The sequence below is a fragment of the Rhipicephalus sanguineus genome, chromosome 3, assembly GCF_013339695.2.
Source record: "Rhipicephalus sanguineus isolate Rsan-2018 chromosome 3, BIME_Rsan_1.4, whole genome shotgun sequence".
Taxonomy (NCBI): domain Eukaryota; kingdom Metazoa; phylum Arthropoda; class Arachnida; order Ixodida; family Ixodidae; genus Rhipicephalus; species Rhipicephalus sanguineus.
This window is the reverse complement of record NC_051178.1, coordinates 80,871,852-80,897,182: the sequence shown is the minus strand read 5'-3', so window position 1 is coordinate 80,897,182 and position 25,331 is coordinate 80,871,852. Positions and strand designations below refer to the sequence as shown.

The following is a 25,331-nucleotide window of genomic DNA, read 5'->3' as shown; positions in this document are numbered from 1 at the left end:
ACACCGTTGATGCTTCCGAATCTCCTCACCTTTTCGCTGAGTGTATCGCCACGGAGTTATGCGCGAGGTCAATTTTTGTCGAAACGTGAAGCACCGAACTGAACACAGCGATCGCGCATTGGTTTTCGGGATGCCCTCTTAGCTCTTCGGTGAAACGAACCCCGACTGGGCGCCAAACATCTTATTGGGCCATGGTTTTATGCAGCAATGAGTGACAAAACCCGTGCAGTTTGAGCGTCGCAAAATGCAGGTGACGAAGAGCTCCGCTGTAGGTGGCTCGTGCGAAGTTGTTTCAACCATAACGTGCGACACAACTGACGACACTACAGGCTGCATAATGTCCTTAACGATTCTCGTTCGTCATAAGCGCACGGCAAACGATCAAAACACGCTCACTATGCCGAACTATCCGCGCACGAACGCAAACACAGCGCAGTCACTGAGACGTGTGTGCTCGGTGATGGCGGACGGAAGACAGGAACTGACGTCACTTGCAAGTTATGTATACCAGCTTGTATTGCGCGTACTTCACCGTCGCGACTACGTGACATCTGGTAGAGGTGCTACACAGGGTGATACAAGAAATGTGTTGGGAAATGACGGAAATGCGATATTTGGTCGCTGCTTTCACAACTGTTTTTTTTCTGTCGTGGTGGACATCTTAAGATGAGTAGGGACATCAATTACCTTTTTAATTAGTTGAGAAAATCGGTTGGGTCAAGCTGGGTAATCTGAGCTCTTCCTGCGAAGTGCCTGTTGCTGCTTCGAGATTTCCGAAAAGCGGCCTCTGGCAATTTTAGCGTAATGATGAGATCTGACCAATTTCGCCGGCGAATCGAAACCGAAATGCTGAAGAGTGCGACTGCCATATCTTCTTAGACGTACAGAATCAGTACAGAGTACCAACCATCGATCTACTTCGTTTCGTCGGTGTGCGGGCTTCGATTTCGATTATAGCATGCATGCAGCACGTAGGCTAACAAATGTGGAAGAACTAACATCACTGCAATTACTATCAGAAACAATGACGTCATTCTCGTCGTCCGCTAGTTGCTCACGCCGACACATCAGGCTCGCTTTCGCCGCCAAATCTGGTAGCATTTCACCACTGCAAATTGCCAAATGCCATTTTTTGGAAATCTCAAAGCGACAATGCGCTCTTCGCAGTAATGCCTTCGATCCTCCCATATGACCCGACAACGTGGGCCCTCTAATCAAAAAGTTTGTCATTTGGTTTTATTTTTCTAATTGATGCTGTGATTATAGTCTCTCGTCATGTTAAGATGTCTGCCGCCGCAGACATTTAATTATGAAGGCAGCGTGAAAATATTTCATTTTCCTTATTTTTGTCGACTTTCGGTCACGTTTCTTCAAACACACAGTATAGCCTCTTCAAATGAAGTTCTTTCCTCCCGGTCTCGTCGTGGGTAATACCCACCCTTTGTCGTGCCTGCAACCGTCACTCATAATCAGCTTGTGGCAACGCCATGGCAACTCTGAGTCATTCTGCCTCCAGCCGCCCATGCTGAGGCTCACGTGGTTAAATCAAAGATAACGAAAAGAGCACACGGTTAACAATTATTGCTGAATGCAACTTTTGTAGGCGACGATGGATGACTTGCACGTATTTTACCTACCAAACTTAACCACGGTTGTAATGTAATTGCCCCCGATATGTCAGCAGTTCGTTCTGGAATCTCCGCTGTTACCTTCGGAAACAGCCTTTGTTTATTTATTTAGATTTAAGTGCGGATCACTTTAGGAGCTCGGGCTGTCGTATATTGTCCTATACTGTCATCGCTTGGCGTAACGCAGGTAAAACCACGTATACCATAGCCATCTGTAGACTGTAGCCCATTGAGCGCGCGCTCGTGCCGAGGAGAAGTCTTTTTCCTCTGTTTCTATGAACGCCTTGATGATGATAGCATAGCCATCTTTAGGATACCATATCAAAGCCCAGCTTAGCGCTGACACCCGATCAACATAAGCCAACATGGGGCAGGACTCCCAGCCTCAACCCGTCCTCTATCACAAGCCACCAGGCAGCTCGATTACAGGGGGACACCACAAATTGAGCATACGCTCGCGCTAAGGAGAAGTCTTCTTCCTCTTGTTCTTCGATCACTTTGATGATGATATTAGGTGCGGAGTACTTTAGGGGCCCGGGCCGTCATATGCTGTCGTCACTTGGCATAACGCAGGTAAAACAACGTATAAAAATAGAAAAAAAGAGGAAGCAAGCAAGAAATAGAAAGAGAGAGAAAGAAAGGGAAAACATAGGAAGAAAAATAGAAATAAAGAGAGACAAAAGACAGAAGGAACTGGAAAATAGATAAAGAAATAAAGAGATGAGGAAAGCAAGAGAAAACCGAAGAGAAACGACGAAGGCTGCCCAGCTCCGCACTTCCTTCAGGCGTGGCACCCACAGTGCGAAGATGCCTTAATTTTTTTTTTCAGTTTCTTATTGACATCATCCGCATGGCCCATAGCCTCAGGCCGGGGAAATTCCTAAATAGTGCCGTCATTTCATCTATTCTATTATAAACCGACACTCTTTATTCAATCACGCGCGAGTTATTTCTACAGTTCTATTTGTTGGAGGAGTGCCTTCTCAGTCTTCGGCTGCAGGGGCCGCAATTTTCCGCAGTAAGCCTTTGTTGCCATCCAGCTGTACATAGTCCCCTGAAAGGAAGAAAAGAATGAACGCTAGCTCATTATGTAGATTAGCATCCAACGCAAGTACAGACTATGGTCATTCGCACTGCCACTTTGTTGTATAATTTTTTGTTGGTGTACAATTTTTTGCTTTTCTCTCTTCACTACCATATGCCGCTGCCCAATTACAAATACCATCGCGAAAACAGCAGAGCACACAGAGAAAATACACAGGGCTAGCACTGTCTAACAACTAAAGTTTGTTTAACAAAGGGGAGCACGCGAAAAAAAAATTACACCATCTCCCGCTAAAGGGGACCATGAGGCGATGCGAAGCCGGAGCACTTGCACGATCGCGTTCCGTTGGCGTTCGCTGGGCATGCTGCCGACCTCGCGTCGTGGAACGCGAAGAGAAACACTATGCGCGTCGTGTCTTCCCTCTAACCTGGCCGTTAATTCCCACAGGGCGTGCGGGGAACGTCGACAAGCGCGCGAAAGAGAGGCAGTGTAGGAGAGGAGAGAGAGGGGGAGGGGACGCGAATGCGCTGGCCCTCATCGCGGCGCTGAGCAGGAGAGAATTTCGGCATGCCGAGCCCGCATTTCAGAGGAGCCAACCAAGGCAAGCGCTGGACTGAACGCGCGTAGCGCCCTGCCATTTGAAGGAGAAGAGACTAGAGGAGGAGTGTAGCGTATGCGCCGTGAGAGCAGAAGCGAGAGCGCAGGAGAAGCGCAAGCAGGTGCTGGTAGAGAAGTGGAGAGAGCAACGCGCAGCTGTTGGAGAGAGGGAAGGAGGAGAGTCGTGCATGCGTAGTGTGAGTGCGGACCACAACGCTGCGTGCGGATGACCACGCCGCCTTACATACCGCCGAGCAAGAGATACTTCACATCTAAAACCACAGCATGCGTGAGTAGTATTCTACGTCACGCGTAATAAGTTGCTGATAATGTGTGGCTTGAAATCTAACAAACGTACGGATGGTTCAGATGCAGAATCTTCACGCATCATTTTTATAAAGGAGGCATCTGCGAGTTCCCGAATCCTTCTCTATTTGTGCTTCATTATATGACAGTGTTATTAGGAAAAGGATTGCACCCACGTTACCTGTAATGGGCTCAAACATGTGAGATCGGCACACCATGTGGGTGCAACACTTTCTTCAATAACCCTGTCACTGTGCACCCTTTTACACTCCCGTGCATATAAAGGCCCGTGCCAAAAGCTTTCATCGCGCCAAGCTGCCTTCCTTCTATATTTCGATTCCCGTAAACTTGCGGGAAATTGCGTAATCAAAAACACAACTGCCAGATATGCGATCATGTGCATTTCACAACTGGTCTCTTTCCAACCTCCCCATTTGTAATAGTAAGCACATGTGCCCAAGACGAGTGCTTCCTGAAGCTCACGCACTTCCCGACTTTAGCCTTTTGCTTCGAGCTTTGCAATGGCAACGCTAAAGACCAATAAAAACGAGAAACTGGATCCAAACGATGTCGAAGCTGGTGCGTAATAGCGAGACGGGTTGACAAGGAGCCCCAAAACCACACGTTCTAATCTCCGACGAGTTCCATCTCGAAGAAGAAAAAGCCAGCGCTGCCATTCCACCAGCCATGCGGAGTATCTCGTCACGTTTAGTAGTATTTACTTAAACCACTGGCCTTCTGCATTCGCGAAGCCATAATAATAACATATGTTAGCTTTATTTTTGCCATTTCTTTTCGCTTTACAGCACCTGACAATGTCATCTATCCAGTGCAAGAGACGCGGCGTTCCACGGCTGTATTTCGAGGGCTGCTGAAATTGCAGACATACTTTGCGCAGTACATGGTGAAATATCGTAGAAATTGTGTTTATGCTTGCGGGAAGCACGAAAAGGCCATTCCAACCAAACAAAGATACGCACCGGTAGCAAGCACCGTGGTGATGCCTTCGACCCCGACGATGCATGGGAGGCCGTACTCACGAGCGACGACCGCACCTGCGAGAAATACGATAACCACTGTTGCTATCTTTTCTCAAAGCTGTTGCGTTATATAGTTACGTGTAACGGAGGGCAACAGAGTATCACAGTATCTTCAGATGAGACTCCGCTTCGCTGAAGCGTTGCCTGCACACAGCCTCGCGGCATGACGGTTTTATCACAGAGTTACTGTGTTGCCTTTGCCGTTTCCGGCTGCCACCACTACGCACGTGCAAAGTTTACCGGTCTCGCAGGTTAGGTTTTCGTGACTACGTCGCAACACGGCAGTACTCCCTCTGCCTGTTTCTACTCAAGTTCGTCCGCGTTACTTGCCAAGTAACACTGTTGAAGGAACTTAGTCAACAAAGTTCCCGAGGGGACTGCTACAGTTCCGTAAACAACATGAAGCACTCTCTTGCAAAAGCTTGACAAATGACTTCAGGATCTGTCGCTCGGATATCTATTCAGGGTGGTTGGACTTCGTGCACATTCAGAACTTACCGTGCGAAAGCGGGCCTCCAATTTCAGTGACGACTCCGGCCAACAGTGGGAAGTACGGAGTCCAGCCGGTGTCAGTGGCATTCGTTATAAGTATCTCGCCCTTCTGCATATGTGAAAATATTGGTCGTTCCATTAGGCACAACTTTTTTTATTTCAAAAAAAGCATTAGGTGGGCGTTCTCTCACAGTTGCTTAAAATTGGACAGCAGTACAATCACAATTTCCATTCTCTCTTTAGGGCAAAGGTGTTGAATATCTTGATGCGGTCGTACCCGCTTATGGTGAACCCGGGCATATCAAATTATTTTCAATAGCCAGCAGTTGTATCAACCATCTAGAAATTGTATGCGAAGTATATATAGCAATGTATGGCATGTGGTATATTGAAAATGCTCACCGTCACTTTCGATATATCGAATGCGCCGCCTTCTGGGGCAGTTTGGCATATGCTGTCGATAAAAGCGCTAAATTTGAAGCAATACGAGCAACATGTGCGTCACCATGTGTACAGATGATCTTATTCTCGCTAAATAAGCAAGCTACAGTAAACGCGCTAGTAAACGCATTATTGAGCTATAAACTATTCAGGAAGCATTGCAGTGACAAATCACTGCAAATGCGGTAAAATTTACAGCAGAAGAAAACTTAACTGCCGTGCATCGAAAAGTACAAATTGGGCTAATGACCCATGTTGTAAATTTCGATTATATCCAGCTATCACGTGCTCTCCTTTATATTAGACATTCCATGTTGGACTACACTGCCAAGAAAAGTTTCACGGAAAGCATGACGTCATATGAAACAAAGGCACAGACATATACATCTGATAACTTGCGTTTTAGAGTCTTAGAGGACTGTAGCAGTATCATCTGATCCGCGATTGTAGTCAATCTCTCGGTAAATCGTAATTTTTCACATGCACCCGTTATTTAAGAATGTGTTGGCTGAACATGTAAGTTCACGATGTACAAGCTAAAACTGAAGTGTCAGTATTCCCATTACCATTTTACTTGCCAGTAGAACTCGTTGATGGCCTAGTGTGCTATGTGTACTAAGTGAAAGGATGCTACTTTCGTTTGCTGCATGCGACAATAAAGAGTACTTCTTGCGGTATTCAGGATCACATTCTACGCCGTAGCTTGTCGCAACAGCTTGAGGATATCATACATTTCGCATGATTGATACCTCGCCCGATTACGTATTTCTTACAACACAATTTTATTCCAGAATAAATCTACAAGTACAATAGCTTTACGGTGATGCACATTGCAAACGCAATCTAAATAACCTATGTTCGATCCGCGCCATTTCACCTCAAGGTGTCGTCCACCTATTACCTGAATTAGGTGGGCCTCTTCAAACGACAGCACCACGCGAGCTTTGCCTTCAACAACGCCCTGAGACATCGGACTTCCTGCCGAGGAAAAAATACCGCAAGGCAAACAAAAATGAAGCAAGTACACTTGCAGAAATTTCGGTATAGCAGAATTGAAATACTATCGGTCATACAGTGAACATTTTGCAATAAGGCTTTTCTGAAGCCCCGTACTTTATTCGCGATTCCATACCAGCAGTGAATTTAGCATAGCATTCCTTTTGCCTTATTTTTTACAGTTAGTAAAGATTAATTTTGTTTGCCTTGGCATATTTATTTGCACTATCGGTCACTTACAGTGATATGCCGAACTGCATCATGTATGTAACTTGTTCATAATGAAGGTTTCTTCTGTTTTCAATAAACCGATACAAATATAGCCCCTTTGTTTCCAATATTACCCAGAGCGTTGATCTAAACTTTTCTTAAGACTTCTTCTTTGATGGGCTGGTCTTCGAGTAGCCGTCACTCTCGCTGAGTATCATGTGTAATAAGAAGATAATCACCATTTATCTGTGTGAATAGCACAGTCAGTCAGTCAAGAACTTTACTGGTAGGTCCTGAGGAGTTTAAGCTGCCGGGGGTCCAGGGGGCACACCCTAGCAGCCGCTACCGTAGGCGATGCCCGAGTCGGGGCGGGAACGTTGTGGCGTTCCGCCAGTTCTTGGGCCCTCTGGACTGCCTCAAGTTGGTGGTGGAGCTCGGTGCTCCTAAGTGCCTCTTCTCCGTCGGACTCACTGGTGAAAGGTCCCTGAGGTAACGCGGGACATTGCCAGAGCATGTGCGAGAGCGAACAATAAAGTTCTGTGCAATCTGGGCATTGTGGAGTGATGTCTCAGTTGTAATGGCTTAGTCGGCCCCGTGATGGTTACGATCTCCTTTGTAGCATGCGAAAGGCTACCGCTTGCGCGCGTTCGAGCTTCGTGTGTGGTAAGGTAAGGGGTATTGGCTTCTTTTATTGAGGTAGTAAGAGGCAATTTCGTGGAAGGTGAGTAAGGGGTCGTTAAACTGTATGTCTTGGCCCATATCTTCGGTGGCTCTTTGATCGTCGCGGTGGGTGAGTTCTCGCGCTCGGTCAGAGCCGTTTCGTTGAAGTTGGATTGTTGGGAGTGGACGTCTTTTTGCCCATGTGGGCGGGGAACCAAGAGAGGTAGTGCCAGCCCGTGCGCTTGCGTGTTTGTGAATGGGGGCTGCTTCACGCCCGATGTTGCAGGTATCGTAAGCACGAATGGTGGCGCGGGAGTCTGAAGACGCTGGTGTGCGAGGGGTTGGTCATCGCTGAAGCTATGGCGACCTGCTCGGCTATGGCGCTCGTTGCTAGCCGGGCCGATGCGGCTGAGCGTTGGGCTCCATCGCCATTTTCCACCGCGAGTGCAAAGGTGGAGGAGTTCCCGCATTGCGCCGCATCGACGAATACGGTAGAATGGCGATTCGCGGCGGTACGGTCGAGGATCGCGCGAGCGCGGGCCAGGCTGTACTGTGGCCAGGTTGTACTGTGGGTGGACGTTTCGTGGGAATGGGGTTACCATGTAGGTATCTCGGACATCTCTCGGGAGGGTAACTGCGCGTTCAAGGTAGGGGTGTGGGGACATGCCGGCCTCGTTTCGTAGTCAACGGCCTGGCTTGGATGAGGAGAGGCGGATCAATTGGGTCATGGTCTGGGCCTCGATCACTTCGTCTATGTCGCTGTGCATGCCTAGTTCGTTGAGACGGATGGTACTCGTGTTCTGGGGTAGGCCGAGGACTTGTTTAATGCTTTTGCGCATGAGTGTGTTTAGTTTAATCTTTTCCACTTTTGTCCAGTTGTGGGTTGTAGGCAGAGGCGACGTAATTGATCTGGCTCATTAGGAACGCGTGGTATATGCGCAGAAGGTTGGCCTCGCGGAGGCCTTACCTGCGCCCCGAGACTCGCTGGACGAGTCGGAGCATGCTTTCCGTTTTAGTTGTGATGTGTGTTATTGAACGTTATGTGATGTGTGTTATCACATATGAAAATGTGGAGATGTGCAAAAAATAACTGCGCACACGAAGGCGTGCGAGCAATCTTTCCTACAGGGGAAGTCTAAAGCTCGCGATCTACAGGTATATGGACACATTACTGCGGCGCGTTCTGACAGTCTTAATAGCAGCAGCAGCGTATTGAGAAGCTACAGCTATATATACATTCAACTTGTACGCAAATAAGCTTCCGCGGTTTATTCCTTGGGGAAAAATAGAACCATTTGGTTGCCGCTACTCCGCTCCCTACCACGATTCGAGCTAATCAATGCGCGTACGCTTTCGATGTCCCAAGATAGCGAATAATAAATAATTGTCTTTTAGTTTAAAGACAAACATTGGGCGCTGAAAGTAATTCCCCAAACTTCCATGTACCGTAGCTTGATGCTCACTTCCAAATGCGCTTCCAAATTCACTACTATTTTCTAACAAGAAACGCTCCCGCCTCTTCAGATATCAACGACAGTTGCGATAACAGGTTGTTTTCCCTTCAACTGATAGTGCTGTTTACGCTGAAGGACCTGAGTACCTTTTTATACTCTTTTTACCTTTTTTACCTTTTTACCTCTTTTATACCTTTTTATGTTTCGGATTCACAGCTTCATAGCAAACCAGTCGTCCATTCAGCATGCGTAACGCCCGGTTACACAAAAGTCTTATTTCGGGCAGCGCATGACGGTAGCCAACGGTAAAAATAAACAGAGCTTGCCTTTCACTTCGAAGTCACCTTCAATGTGCCTTTCGATGCGTTCAATCTGAAAGAAAGACAACAAAAATTGCTGGCAGTTTGCACTAAGTCGCGCCAAGCTTTGCACACTGAAGCACGGACCCGTCGCAGCTCGTACTCCCGGTCGACCGACACTTCTGGCTTCGACACTTCTGGCTTCTGGCCTCGGGAATTCGCAGTCCGGCTATGCACTATAGAGCGGGTGTTGCGCGTGATGTCTCCGTCGATGGGCGTGGCTTAGTAACTGCGCATGCGCCGCTTGTTCAGGTGGCGGGTTATCTGGTCGCTAGACGACACGACGCTTGCTTCCTCTTTCTTTCTGCTTTTTTCTCTCCTTCGTTGATGTTCTCTCTGTCTTTTTCTTTCTGCACTTCTTTCTCTCTATTTCTCTTTCTCATTCTTTCTGTGCTAAACTTTACTCTCTCCTCCTCCTCCTCCTCAGCATCATCTCTCCCCCTCACGCTGACTTCCATTACCCACCCCCTTGCTACGCTATACTATACAATGCTATGCTATGCTCTGCTAGCGTGCCTGGATAGCTGAGTGGTTTGGACGCACGCCTTAGGATCGAGGGTACGCAGGTTCGAATACCGCCCCGTGAAGAACTTTTTTACGGCAAGAATATTTGTCTTTCTCTTCATTTACGTCTTTCTTTCCATCTCTCTGTTTTGTTGTTTTTTTCTCTCTTTCCCTCTGTACTAGTTCTCAGGTAGCCGCACAATGGCACATACCCGTTAACATGACATTTTTCAGCGATCGACTCACAAGCATAGGCGTGCGCAGCGTTCCCCTTCGGGGGGGGGGGGGGGGCGAAGGTTCATCGTGGCACCCCCCTCTTCAATGCATGGGGCAGATTTTGCGCCCCCCTGCCCCCCGTCTGCGCACGCCTATGCTCACAGGTAAGGACTTGCTAAACACTTCGCTATTAAAACTGTCGCAAGAAATAATAGAAAATGGCAGTTTTTTAGCATTAAAATACCTGCATCTCCACGGCAAATTACCGCCTGCTTTTGCCCATAATAACTTTTATTAGTATCGTGCGAGCGTTGACATGGTAGCGCCTAACATAGGGACAAAAGTAACGAGATTTTCCATATAATGCGCAAGCGCAGAGAGCACACACGTGTGCGAGCGTCGTCTCCTATATATACGCTGTTTGCTTGGAGATTAATATATACTATCAGCCTTATCTGTGTGATCACGTGTTCAGAAAGCCGGTGTGACACTGATCGCCGTATCGCTGATCTCGTTGCTCGTCGCCAATATTAGAAACTACAGTATCGAGGGGTCGACACTCGCGCGATATTATTAAAAATATTGCAAGGGTGTACAGTGCGGTCTACTGTTAAAGGGAACACTCCAATGAGCCCCTTTCATTTTGCTGGCCCTCTAACAGCAAGGGGACAGGGAAGCATTGTACATGCACCGCACGACTCTGTCAAAAAGAGGCTGAACTGTCAACCACCACTCATTTCATGCAAATCTAAGCCACTATGTTTTTGCAAGAGCGCGAAATCCAAACATGCCCTGCCCGCGAGTATTCCCTTTAACAGTGGACCCGTCTGTACATCTTAACTCATCATAGCTGTAAAAACGAAGACATGAAAAGACCGGGGCGTTCCCGAAATATTATTATGTCGACCCTGATGAGCAGTTGCTTTGTTGAAGTAAGGCGCAGTAAAATGCGCACTGAAATTTTAAGTGCTAGAATAGCTTGAGTCCCATGTATTTCTGTCAGTGGTCCTGTAACGGCCAAGGCAGGAACATCTGCTTTTCGTTACAAAATCGGCGTATACTGTCATTAATCGAAAAACATTCTCCAGGTAAAGGGGCTACAGGATCAGCAAAGTAGCATATTTTCACTCATTTATACATCCTAGTACCGATGTCGCACATTGAAAGTGAAATAAGCAAAAAGTTACCGGCTTCGGAATTCCGACAAATATGGATGGATATCTGTCTTTGTCAAGGTGTGCGTGAATTTTCTGGCGTCGCTGCGCTCTGGAAAAAAAAAGACACGTGGGGTGTCAGATGTCACTTCACACGACACTCGATCCTCGTGGTCGAATTCGGCATATTGCCACGTCAACCATAGTCTTCAAGCAATAGCAAGGTGTTCAAGACAATTATCATAGGATTATCGTGCGTAACATGTAGTCGCTGCGCCAGAGCTACGCATTTTAGCGCGTTCAGGCAAGTGAGACTTGATGGAAAGGTATCCCTTGTGGTGAAAAAAGTGCCCATATAGCAAGGAACGTATAAATTATTTCCGAATATTTGTCAAGTTTCTCCTGCGCGATCTAAAGCGTATATCGCGAATAGGGCCAATGACATAATTCGGGGAGCAGACTGCGATAAGTGGTTGTGGTTGTCTGTTGATCTGTTCATGTCCTTCTCTCAATATGCGCTGTTACATTTCAGGTCACATCATCTATTTCACAAAATGAGCGAAAAAGTTGCATGTCCTCGATCAAGCTCGAGCTAAACCATCACACTTTCCTTGCACAAGTTTACCGGCACATTTGCTAATTAAAAAAGATGTCACTACGAGCGGCTGCAAATAGTTAAGGGTGCCTACATGCAAAGTTACAATGATGCCGATACTTTTCCTGTTTTCAATGTCTAACTCATTTACTGGCCTCGAAATAGATGTGTTTTGATACCTCTACTAACCGCACACCATCCGTTTATGGAAGACAGTGAAAAAAATGAACCTATCGTCAAACATAAATAAAACTTGTTTTTTGTGTTTGTTTTTTTTTTCTTTCAGCCTTGTGAACTGAGGCGCACAAATCGGGAAAAAAAAATTGGCCGCGTATCTGCGTGCTTCGCTGCAAATGTCGTCTAAAGACGATAGAAGAGGCGCTGCGTGAGATATGAACGCCATCTGGCAATACGTCGGGAAACGTGAATGCTGTGTTGCGGGCTGGTAGTCCGGGCGCAGCAGCAGGCAAGACCGGCGGTTACCAACGCGACCGGCGGGGACGCCAGCCAGCCCGAACACGCGGTTTGGCGCGAAGCGCCGAAGCAGAAGAAACGTCCGCACTCAACGAGTATTCTCCACACACTCTTTTATATTCACGTCGCCTGGGTAAAGCAGGAATGCCAGAGCGGCGCCCCATGGCACTCGTACAGTGCAATACTGAACTGAAACCGAAACACAACAATGAGCTCGCGCAGAGGGCACGGAGGAAGCCAAGTTTCGGCGCAGTCGCATTTTCAGCGCAGCTTAAGAAACTAGGGTCTCTAGAATTACGTATCTATGTATTTTCTATTAAAGGAACACACCACCTAATACTTACCTAGTGATGTTGCGCCTCAGATATGCGTAATGTTTGCTTTTTGATCAACCATGTACACAAGTATGAACCTAGTGAGCCGTTCACGATGGCTGGCCCTTGTGCAAGTGGTTCAACTTTGGCCGAGTGGCTGAATCGAGGGACGTGCCGACAAACAGAAAGACAGACAGAAGGACAGACCAAAATTTCTGCGTTTAAGTTCCCCAAGAAAGACTATCGTCTTTAAAAGAAGAAAGGCAGGCGGGACTTAGCACGCCGAGCAACGGGGGCACTGCAGCTCTTTTTTTTTTCTTTAATAAAAGCTCAGAGCTTAACGGCCGGCTCTAGGCTGTCCGGCAAGCTGAGGATGCCGCCATGAGTCCAGGGACTCCGAGCCACCACCTGACGCCTCCCAGACCAAACTGCCGTCTCATTCTGCACGATAAAGTTTATTTCTTGTTCTTGTTATTTATTGTATGTTCTTTACTAGTTGAGGATTCTCGTGCCCTGACTAACCCTACTCATTTGTCTAATGGTTGTGGCACTTGACTGCTGACCCGTATGTCGCGGGATCGAATCCCGGCCGCGGCGGCCGCATTTCGGTGGAGGCAAAATGCTAGAGGCCCGAGTGCTAAGATTTAGGTGCACGTTAGAGCACTTCAAGTGGTCGAGATTTCAGGAGCCTGCCACTAAGGCGTCTCTGATAATCAGGTAGCATTTATGGGACTTAAAACCCCAACAATCATTATAATCGAGCCCTGACTACCAGCTTCAACTAGTGCATAGATCGCAGTAGATGGCGAGGGAGTGCGGCGTGCCGAGCTGAAGACACTGCCTCTTGGGGCGACCATCGTCGTCTGGTCCTTAAATAGGATTTATTTTCTCTCTTTCATTACTTTTGTTGTTTATATCTACCGAATAAAGAGAACGCCTCTAGCAGGCTGTCAGAAGCAATGACGGTGGAAAGACAGAGAGACGAAAGAAAGCTAAAGTAGAGAAACTAGCCAGAACAAATATCCAGAGACAGAAACAAGAGTACACACACGCGCAATTACTGCTGTTCAATGCACAGGATGACAGTACTACAGAGTCATTTGCTCCGTCACCATGACGTTAGCTTATACCTATATAAGAATAATACGTACATGAGTTACTCTGGCATTTTCACGGTCCCGTCAAAGGGCAATACGCCCCCAAACGTAGTAGTGAAGTTCACATCCAGAACAGTTCGAGACAAATTGCTGAAGGAAGCTAGGAAAAAACGACTGAACACTGCCACGCTAGGTTTTCAGAATAGCGACCCAGTCTACATAAACGAACACTTGTGCCCCGAAAGAAAAATCCTCCTTGGAAAAGCCATCCAACAAAAGCAAGAAAAAGGATGGAAATTTGCATGGGTCTCTGACGGAAAAATACTTCTACGGAAATCCGAGGATTCGAGAGTAGTGCATCTAACAAGTGAAGAAGATTTATCGCTAATAGCATGAGTGTTCTTTTTTTCCATAACTTATACCATATTTCTTAACAATGGCTTATAGAGTAAAAGAAGTTCATAATCATTGTAGAGCAAAATCTACATCAGTTTTTCATTGCAACATCCGAAGATTTAATAAAAATGGGGACTTGCTTTCTGCTTTCCTGTCCCAGCATGCGCATTCGTTCAATGTGATTGCAACAATTGAGACGTGGTTGCGAAAAGGAGAAACATTCAATTTTCCTGGTTACAGAACACAATCAAATGCGCGCGACTCACGTTAACGTGGGGGTGGCGTTGCATTGTTTGTAAAAGATAACATATCCTATCGCAAAATTGAAATGGCCACATATAGCTACAATGACATTGAATCCCTTTTCATTCGCCTTGAATATGACGTCATTATTGGTGCACTTTATCGCCCCCCGAGCAGTAGTATCACAGGCTTTCTTGATAAACTGGAATCAATTTTCTGCGTTTTGTCGGGGCACCAAAATAAACCAGTGATTATAGTAGGCGACCTGAACATAAACGCATATATTATGAAAGACAGTGACTATAGCTATTTCTTGCAGTCCTACGACTATCGTAACTTAATTACGTCACCAACGCGTATAACTGAGGTATCGACGTCCTTAATTGACCATGCACTGACAAATCTGGACACGGGGGTCACCGGAGGCGTCTACCTGGAGCCAATCTCTGATCATCTACCTATATTTGCCGCTTTAGATTCCCCAACGAGTACCACGAAAACGAAAAATAAAATGATAACAACAATAGACTACAAGATATTACGAGAAGAAATTTGTGGTATTAAATTCAATGAAATATACAACGAGGATATCGACATCGAAATTGATAACATAATTAAATATCTAAAAATCGCTGTAGAAAGGAGTAATGGCAAGGTCAAGAAAGGCCGCCATGATAAACCTATGTGCCCCTGGATGACAGAACAGATACTTGAAACACTCAAGGCTAAAGAATACTGGCATGACAAATGGCGCCATAACAAAGACAATCCCTACTACTTACAGCAATTTAAAGTACAGCGGAATAAATCTGTCGCTTTGATTCGATCACGCAAAAGGCAGTATTATACTCAACTAATTAGACAGACCGCTGGCAACACGAAAATACTGTGGCAGATAATGAACGAAATCATAGGTAAACAACGTAAGCTAACTGTGCTTCCCGTAACCATTGATATTAAAGACGTTGTAGAAAATTTCAACGCATATTTCGCAGGTATTGGTCCATCCCTGGGTGAAAAATTTAATGACTCGAACAACCCTTCTATATCGCAGAGTCCTGTGCTTAACACCTTTGTTATGTATAACATTGAGCCTGAAGACGTGATGACAACAGTTAATAAAATGTCTACCTTCAAAGCTTCTGGATTAGATGGTATTCCTATTCGTATGATTAAAGAGAATATAGATATATTGGGACCAGTATTGTGCCACTTGTTCAATCACTCCGTCAGCTGCTCCAGATACCCATCTCAGCTGAATATTGCTAAGGTTGTCCCTATCTACAAAGACGGAGACCGCAGTGACCCTGCTAATTACAGGCCAATATCCTTGCTCAGTAACATAAATACTATATTTGAAAAAATTCTGACCAGTCAGTTCCACAAGTTCATTGAAAAATATCAGGTTATGTGCCCGCAGCAACATGGCTTTCGTCTGAATCATTCAACCTTGTCAGCAGTGTTACCGTTAACTCAAAAAATTAATGTAGCTTTGCAAAATAATATACTTGCGTGTGTCATATTTTTAGACCTGAAAAAAGCCTTCGATACAGTTGATCAAAACATACTTTTACATAAACTGAAACATTATGGTTGTCGTGGCAGCCCATTGGATCTGCTTACTAGCTACCTTCATGAGCGAGTGCAGGTGGCAAGAATGAACAATATTACGCCATTACCAAAGAATATGCGCACTGGAGTTCCTCAAGGATCCGTCCTTGGGCCACTTTTATTTTCTTTATATATTAATGACCTCCCACAATCTTTAGACACTAGTGAAGTTCTTATGTACGCCAATGACACTTGTATTGTTATAACAGCTGACAACATTTGTGATCTGGAAACTAAAGCAAATAAAGAATTAAAAAAAGCAAGTGAATGGTTTGTGATGAACAAACTTACTATAAACGTCAAAAAAACTAAATATGTGGTGTTTCGAACGCGCAACAATATCATGCCTCCTAAATCACTAGATTTACGAATAAACGAATTTCCACTTGACGAAGCCAGCTCATTTAAATATCTTGGCGTAGTATTTGATAACAATTGCACTGGAAAGAGCAAATAAATGCAGTTTGCACAAAGCTTTCCTCGGGATGCTACGCACTCTCACAAGGGCGCCATCATCTCGATACTAATACTCTGCGAATTTTATATTTCTCACTCATCCACAGCCATATCTCCTACTGTAATGAATCATGGGGTGCGACATACAAAACTTATCTTGAACCTGTACGCAAACTTCAGAAACGAGCCCTGAGAATAATTACCAATTCAGGCTACGACGAGCCTAGTCTGCCTTTGTTTATAAAAATGAATATTTTGCCCTATCATAAGATACACGAATTAAAAATTGCCACGTGTGTTTTCAATGTTGTCAAAAACAACGTGCCTTTTCATGTTTCTTTATTTTGCACATCTTCTCGTGTGACCAGAAATCAAGTATATGGAAACTTTAATCTTTCCCCAACAAAGAATGCTTACGGACAACGTTTGCTACAGTTTTCAGGGCCAAAAATTTGGAATAAACTACCCACAGAAATAAAACAAGCGAATAATTTTCCATCGGTGCTAAAAAAATACTTACTTGCTCTGAATAGTGTTTACCAATGTGAACAATCATGATGTCATTTTGGTGTGTGTGTGTCAGTAATTTGCTGAAACCTGTTAAAAAAACATTCTCAACCAGTGATTTGTTCTTTTGGGATTAGCCATGCATGTTTAACCTTTCATAAGAATGCAATAATTTGCCTTGCTTACACGTGTTGCGTAAGCTTACCTAGAGCTGTTAAATACAATCGTGCACTTACTCATACTTTTGTTTTCCCTTTGTTCGCTCGTGCAATTTAAGGATGTACGATTACTATCTATATGTATGTATCGTATCTTTCTTTTGTATATGGAACTTCTATTTATTCATCTTTTTGGACCCGCAACTAGCCTTTGGCTATGGGTCCAACCAGTTTTGATATTTCTGTATGTTTCATGTCTGCAAATAAAGAATTGAAAGAAACAAGAAAAGAGAGAGAGCTCAGCTCGTTGAACGGTGGCAACACGCTAGCCACTTGTTGTAGTTACAGCTCGCTCACTTGAGAACCAGCTCTGGATTCCTGGTCCGGAGCAGGATGCCGATCTCCTCGAAAGTCAGGAAAAACAGCAGTTCCGCCGAAGGGAGGCTGCCTTCGTGAACCATGCGCAGCGCCAGCTGGTGACACACGAGGCGCAGCTGGTGGAAGACGCGCACCGAAGCGGACTGCGAGAAGCAACACACGTTTCCCCACTAACGTCAGTTTCAGACCAACCAAAGGCAAAAAATAACCTTAATTTATCCCAAACATGATGTGGACTCTATAGCATGACAAAATGGAAACCTTTATGTGTAGGCTTCTTCCCAACACAGGTTCAAACTTTTTTACCTTTTCGCCTCATATTTACGCCTTCAGCTGTTATGCACATCATTGATGAAGCTTACAGACAGTGAATGCATAAGACTGTGCAGGAGTTCACCTATAGCATTACTTCAAGGTAAGAAATTGTGAATAAAGAATTAATTTGCGAAAGTCTGCGCTTTCTTAATACCGCAAGAGAAAAAACAAACACGTAGAAATTACTGCCTTCAGTCACTGCGCGAGAGCTTAACGCACAGGCTTGACGTGTCGAACGTCATGGAGTCGTGGGAAACAGTAAAACGAATAAGTTTTTCTTTGCACTTTACGACTAAGCTCGGAACCCGTAGCACCATCATCTGCCTTTTTTTTTATTAGTTCGCAGATATGCCCCGCAGTACATAAGTAAAGAATTTACGTCATGTTATATCCTTCGGAAAGGCCTGCCAATAATGTTGTGAAACGCAGATCAGACAAGTGAAAATGCGAGCGCGGTCGTCAGAGGTCTAACATGAAGTTGCACTGTTGTTTCTCTCAGGAAAGCAAGGTTGCAAATGCAAATATAGCGTGGTGGCGAACGCGACGGTGATGGGACGAGCTAGTCATGCCAAGGCGAAGGCGAACGATGTAAAAAATGGTAACAATGAGTTGTCTTTCGTTTGCTCTCGAGCTCTGCGGTGTAAGCAGAGATGAAGTTGCGGACATTCGGCGTACATAATGATCCGCGCTCGTATCCAGCATTCGCTTTGTCACACAAGAGTGAGAAATCACGTGGCATCTAAGACGTAGAATTTAAGTTCACGTCATGCTTATAGACCATAAGGTCATTCATATTGCAGTATAGTTAATTTTGTCGCATAAAAATTAGGAATGCGGGTGTCGCAGTCAGTGTAGTAGGAAAAGATAAGGTTGGAACACGGCGTAATCATAATTGCGATGAGAATGTACAGGTTTTAATGACACAAGAGCCATGTGTGGCCTATCAGCTAATGAGCCCTTGTGTAGCACATACGTAGCAGTGTTTTCATGCTGCTTTGATGAATCATGGCACCCCATAGATGCGTAGCACTGCAAATTCACGGCGTTGGGCCTTCGTGGCCACCTTTAGTACAATGACACATCGAATCACATTTTCCTAACTTTGCTATTTAATACATACCTTTGCCGCCTCTCGAGCAGCAACGCCGCTTTGTGCCTTTGGTGTCACCAGCTTCAGCATGATCCTGTAATTGAGAGTTCAGATTGCTGTAAGGAGTGTAACTAAAACCTTTTAGTTTAGTATCTCCTTGCCCCTATTACTATCACTCCCATCTCCTTCTAAAGAACTTGCAAGACTCTCGTTCACTTTCTTGCTTAACCATACTTGCAGGGTATTGTCGCTATAGGGTGGCCGCCGGCGCCGCAGGCCACTGAATCTGAGCGTGGCAATGTTCAGTCTTACTGTGCTCCAGGATCTGCGCATTTAATGAAGCACATTCACCCAAGTTCCGTTCTCCTGAGTGACGTCACGAGGCCCTTTCTAGCGTGCACTCTGGTGCACGTGGTTCGGAGCGGCAGTATACGGAATGACAGTGTCAACGCGGAGCATACATTTCACATTGCTTTGCAGTGTAAGTTCTTCACAGTACGCGCTTACACCGCCATTCGGTCAAGCGTCGCCGATATCAAATACTGATTGGTGAAACTGTAACTCATGCAATAAGGGGTACTGCCGTGGTGTCACCGTAAGCCATTTTGGCGTACGATTCGCAGTTTCCGTTGTGCTTCTGGAGCTTAACAGATTGAGATAATGCACCTCAGGTTTTCGTTTTGCTGGCCGTAGAACAAAATGGCAGTCTAACAGTGTAGCGTGTTACGCCATGTCATACTTGTCCACGTGGGAATCGCCGCAGCTAGCGCGTGAAAACTTGTTGTCGACATGGCTAGAGAAACAGTGTGGGCCGTTGCAAATCCAACCAGTGCTGCCATTTTAGCCTCACTGGACTTATCATCAACATTTAAATTCGAATAGCATTTGTTTGGCTTGCACGACGAATTTTGGATGACTGGGCAGTCCGCCTTCCAGCATAACGTCATCCACTCCGCCATGCACTCGCCTACACGCGTGCGCGCGAGTGAAGTCAGCGCACATCACATGTATGCCGGAGAAGCATAATATTGTTAACAACGCGCCAACTGGGGGACTGGAGCACTGCGTCTGCGTAGTGAGTTACAACCAATCCTCCTAGGTTAAAACTTAAGAAAAAAAGTCCCAGTTTCGTTCGAGGGCGAAGCAATGAATGCGATAGCAACAAATTGGAATGTCACAAAAGGAACGACAAAGAGCTCGATATTTGTAGCGCGCCGCTCAAGCGCTAAGGACGCACGAAAAGAGCGCGCACAGCACGAGCGCGAACTAACACCGGTCGCAGCTCGACATTGGCAGCGCACTCCTCAAACACAAGCAAGGACGCTCGAAAAAAAACATGGTTGATCCCTCTGTCATAGGAATCGGTATAACACGAAAGCAAAACGTGTCTTCACAGACGCAGTTGAGGGTTTGTTGTGCATTGTTTCGCTCCGAGGGCGAAGGAATGAATGCTATAGCAACAAGTTGTAATGTCACGCGAAGAACGGCAAGCAGCTCGAAACTTCCAACGCGTTGCTCAAGCAGAAAGGACGCACAGAACGAACATACATAGGATGAGCGCGAACTAGCAACTGTCACAGCCCGACCGTTAAAGCGCGCTGGTCAAATACAAAGGAGGACGCACGAAACGAACGCACAAGTATACACAGGATGAGCGCGAACTGTCACACTTGTAACTTATTTGTTTGTGAGCAGCGCGCTCCTTTCGCAAAAGCGGCCGCTGCAGTGAGCGAAATGACCTTCGTGCTCTCTGTAACTTGAAGGCAAACTTGGGGTGAGAGCGCAAGACGTGCAAGATAAGCGCGCGCGCAGGAGCGACCACGCCCTGTAGAGACGCACGCCCATCTCAACGCGGGGTTCGACGACATTTAAAGTGCGCTCGTCGAGCCCTTCGCGCCATCTCGCTAGTGATAACGAAAACACGCTGATGTATCCTGATCTCTGAGCACCGCCACTGGCAAATGGTGTATTGTAGAATGGATAGGGCGCAACCAGGGGCGCCAGTGAAAGACGAAGACGAGGACGGTTGTTGGTGCTCGTGCTTGCTCCGTTTCGGACTGCTGGTCGCTGAACCTGTGCTGTTTACTCATTAAACGCTCCGCGGACTCAACGCTAAACGCGTACCATCAAGTGGTGGAGAGTGCTGGTTCTCTTCTGCACCCTGGAACTCCGCAACCGGACTCTACCTTCCCTGTCGACCATGCCCGACGACGTCGCACAGCAGCATGCTGCCACACCCCCAGCTCCTCGCTGTCCCGGTATTCTAAGGGAGCGCGACCCAGTCATCTTCAGCGGTACTGATGAGCAGGACGTCGAAGACTGGCTCTCTTCGTACGAAAGAGTGAGTGTCAACAACAAGTGGGACGATAACGACAAACTCGGCCGCGTCCAGTTCTACCTGAGAGGAGTCGCGGAACTCTGGTTTAACAACCATGAGGCTGAGATTACCACCTGGGCCTCTTTCAAAACGACTTTCGCGGACGTATTCGGCCGACCGACAGTGCGCAAGCTCCGCGCAGAGCAGCGCTTGCGTGATTGCGCCCAACTGTCTGGAGAGTGTTTCACTTCCTATATTGAGGACGTCGTAGGCCTCTGCCGCCGCTTCAATCCTGCCATGTCCGAGGCCGACAAAGTCAAGCATATCATGAAAGGCATCGAGGACGATGCGTTCCACATGCTTGTAGCCAAAAACCCTCAAACAGTCACGGACGTCATTCAGCACTGCCAGAGCTACGACGAGTTGCGAAAGCAGCGCATTTCCACACGCCGTCCTAGCTTCGACACGACCAGTACGTCAGCACTCACCGTTGGCGCCATCTCTCCGGACCCGACGGTATTGACTCAACAAATCCAGCAGTTCATCCGAGAAGAAGTTGCGCGACAACTGTCTCTTGCACCCTTTCTCCCAGGCAATGCTCATGGGCTCCCCTCGTCGCTGCGACAAACCATTGAGGAGCAAGTATCCGAAGCCCTTCCGCCTACGCACCAGCCGCCGCCTGTATCCGCGCCCTTGACCTACGCTGACGTCGCGAGAAGGCAGTCACATGCGCTGCCACACGGCACGGACTCTGCTCACTCCTCAAGTGCATTCTACTCAGCGCAGACGCCGGCAGGCCCGCCCGTTCCACTTTATCGCCGTCCTGTCACCCCTCCTCATAATCCTTGGCGCACAACGGACAACCGACCAATCTGTTACTACTGTTGTCTACCTGGCCATGTCGAGCGTTTCTGCCGCCGCCGCGTTGCCCGTCCAGGTACAGTTGACGCAAGTTACAGCTACGTCCGTCCAGAGCCACCACAGCCGATGCCCTCCCACGCTACTGCAGACACCTCTTCATCCAACCGCCGAGCCTTCAACTCCCGTCGATCGCCGTCCCCACGCCGACGTTCGCTTTCGCCAATGATTCGTCGTCCCTCGCCCGTCCAAACGGAAAACTGACCATCGCAGTTCCGGAGGCAAGAACTGCGCCGCTGTCGAAATTTACAAGACCTCGTTCTCAACCTGCTAACGAAATAACTGTCTTCATTGAAGGTGTTGCCGTGCAGGCCTTAGTCGATACGGGAGCTGCTGTGTCTGTGTTGAGCGAAGCAATGTGCCGCAAGTTAAAAAAAAATTACGATTCCGCTTTCTGGTCTTTCTCTCCGTACGGCAACCGCACATCCCATACAACCTTCCCTGACGTGCACGGCTCGGGTTCTCATTCAGGACGTTTTGTATGTCGTCGAATTCGTCGTCTTTCCCCACTGCTCGCACGACGTTATATTGGGCTGGGACTTCCTTTCCACACATCATGCCATTGTTGACTGTGCCCGTGCCGAACTAGAATTATCAGCGATCTCCGACATCGATTCTGGCAAGTCATCTTTTCCTCGCGTCGTCGTCGCCGCGGACACGGACATCCCACCTATGTCTTCTGTTCGGGTACCGATCTCCTGCGACTATGCTTTCTCTAGCGCTATGTTCACACCGTCAGAAGCATTAACTTCTCGTAAGAACTTCATTCTCCCCTTTGCTCTTGTCACGATCGAAGACTCCTGCTCAAGCATTTATGTCACGAACCTGCTTTCGGTCGCAGCCACAGTATTCCGCGGAGAATGTATAGGGCGTCTTGAGGAGATTGATTCTGTTTGCGCTAGCCAACTGCTCGATCGCACAACAAGCCTCCAGGTCGCCAGCGTTGATCTCGTTACCACGTCCAACACATCTTCCCTAGACGCTTTCCTTCCATCAATTGATTCGGACCTTCCTATTGCTCAACGCACCCAACTCTTGAAGCTTCTCGACCGCTTTCGGACGTCTTTCGACTACAAGCAAACCAGTTTAGCTCGAACGTCTGCCATCGTCCATCATATAGACACCGGCAGCCATGCACCCTTGCGACAGCGTCCATACCGGGTCTCTCACGCTGAACGCCGAGTTATTGATGACCAGGTGACTGATATGCTTAGTCGTGGCGTTATACAGCCGTCCCACAGTCCTTGGGCCTCCCCGGTGGTACTTGTGAAAAAGAAGGACGGTAGCATCCGATTCTGTGTTGATTATAGGCGCCTTAACAAGATCACACGCAAAGATGTCTATCCGCTCCCCAGAATCGATGACGCGCTCGACTGTCTGCAAGGCGCGGAGCTCTTTTCTTCACTGGACCTTCGATCGGGTTACTGGCAGGTACCTATGGATGAAGCTGACCGCCCAAAAACTGCGTTCGTAACTCCTGACGGCTTGTACGAGTTCAACGTGATGCCGTTTGGCCTTTGCAACGCGCCCGCCACCTTCGAGCGTCTTATGGACAACATCCTTCGAGGTCTCAAGTGGAACACGTGCCTTTGTTATCTGGACGACGTCGTAGTTTTTTCAAAGGACTTCGACACCCATCTTCTGCGCCTCGCAAGTGTCCTGGAATGCCTCACACAGGCTGGTCTACAACTCAATATGAAGAAGTGTCACTTCGCCGCCAGGAAGCTCACCATCTTGGGACATGTTGTCAGCAAGGATGGCATTCTACCCGACCCTGCAAAGCTCCGCGCTGTCGCCGAGTTTCCCAAGCCGTCGACCCTGAAAGAACTCCGGAGCTTCATAGGCCTATGCTCATATTTTCGGCGATTCGTTCGTGATTTCGCATCCATAATGGCCCCTTTAACACGCCTACTTGCTGATAGCCAAGGGGTCATGGCATGGTCTTCCGCTTGCGACGCCGCATTCGCGAAATTACGTCGTCTGCTGACAGCGCCACCGATTCTCCGTCACTTTGACCCAGACGCCCCTACCGAAATCCACACGGACGCCAGTGGAGTCGGCCTTGGCGCTATTCTTGCTCAACGCAAGTCTGGCTTCGACGAGTACGTTGTTTCTTACGCAAGTCGCACTCTTACCAGAGCTGAAGAAAATTATTTGGTCACGGAGAAAGAATGTTTAGCCATCGTTTGGGCAATTACAAAATTTAGACCTTACGTATACGGCCGCCCATTTGATGTCGTGACTGATCACCACGCCCTCTGCTGGTTATCTTCACTGAAAGATCCATCTGGTCGTCTAGCTCGATGGGCATTACGTCTCCAAGAATACGACATCCGCGTCGTCTACAGGTCAGGCCGTAGACATTCAGATGCCGACGCTCTTTCTCGCTCTCCCCTTCCCCATGACTGTGGCAACGGGTCTGTTTCCAGCTACGATTCTGCGGCCCTTACACACGCTGACATGCCTTCTGAGCAGCGTCAGGATCCTTGGATAGTCTATTTAATGGAGTTCCTATCTAAGCCCTCACCACGTACCGCCACTCGCTCGATGCGGCGCACAGCTCGACATTTCACCATCCGCGATGGGCTCCTATACCGCCGCAACTATCTATCTGATGGTCGCAAGTGGTTGTTGGTGATTCCTCGCCACCTCTGTGCCGATATCTGTGCCTCCTTTCACGCGGATCCCCAATGCGGCCACGCTGGTGTAATCAAAACCTATGCACGCCTCCGGCTGCGGTACTACTGGCGTGGCATGTACCGCTTCGTCCGCCAATACGTGCGTTCATGCTCCAAGTGTCAGCGCCGGAAGAGCCCCCCACGTATAGTCACTGGACCGCTCCAGCCGTTGCCTTGTCCCTCCCGGCCTTTTGATCGCATCGGAATTGATTTGTACGGCCCCCTTCCGTACACACCAGACGGGAACCGCTGGGTGATCGTCGCTATCGATCATCTGACACGCTATGCTGAGACTGCCGCGCTGCCAGAGGCCACATCACGTGAAGTCGGCTTATTCATACTTCACCAACTTGTTCTTCGCCACGGCGCGCCTCGCGAGCTACTCAGCGACCGCGGACGCACGTTCCTCTCTGATGCCGTACAAGCCCTCCTCCGTGAATGCAACGTTGTCCACCGGACAACCAGCGCCTACCATCCACAAACCAACAGAATGACTGAGCGCTTTAACCGCACACTAGGCGACATGCTGTCCATGTACGTCTCCGCTGATCACACCAACTGGGACCGCATACTACCCTTTGTTACGTACGCTTACAATAGCGCTACTCAGTCTACGACAGGATTTTCTCCCTTCTTTCTTCTTTACGGCCGCGAACCTTCCTCATTTATGGACACCATTCTT

At 47.5% G+C, this 25,331-nt stretch overlaps 2 protein-coding genes across 2 annotated transcripts in view; both read right to left on the bottom strand.

Annotated features, from left to right (window-relative positions):
• Positions 1–25,331, bottom strand: part of LOC119385616 (uncharacterized) — a 231,271-nt gene that overhangs the window by 108,578 nt on the left and 97,362 nt on the right. The gene's annotated exons all lie outside the window — the stretch shown is intronic.
• LOC119386791 (prodigiosin synthesizing transferase PigC) overlaps positions 2,525–25,331 on the bottom strand; it is a 104,668-nt gene continuing 81,861 nt past the window's right edge. The window contains exons 29-36 of the mRNA XM_037654064.2: positions 18,767–18,830; positions 17,311–17,474; positions 11,136–11,214; positions 9,196–9,241; positions 6,451–6,527; positions 5,115–5,217; positions 4,557–4,631; positions 2,525–2,682 (exon numbers count right to left, since the gene is read on the bottom strand). Of these exons, the coding sequence (XP_037509992.1) occupies positions 2,612–2,682; positions 4,557–4,631; positions 5,115–5,217; positions 6,451–6,527; positions 9,196–9,241; positions 11,136–11,214; positions 17,311–17,474; positions 18,767–18,830 (679 nt within the window). The 3' untranslated portion in view covers positions 2,525–2,611. The remainder of the gene's footprint in view (positions 2,683–4,556; positions 4,632–5,114; positions 5,218–6,450; positions 6,528–9,195; positions 9,242–11,135; positions 11,215–17,310; positions 17,475–18,766; positions 18,831–25,331) is intronic.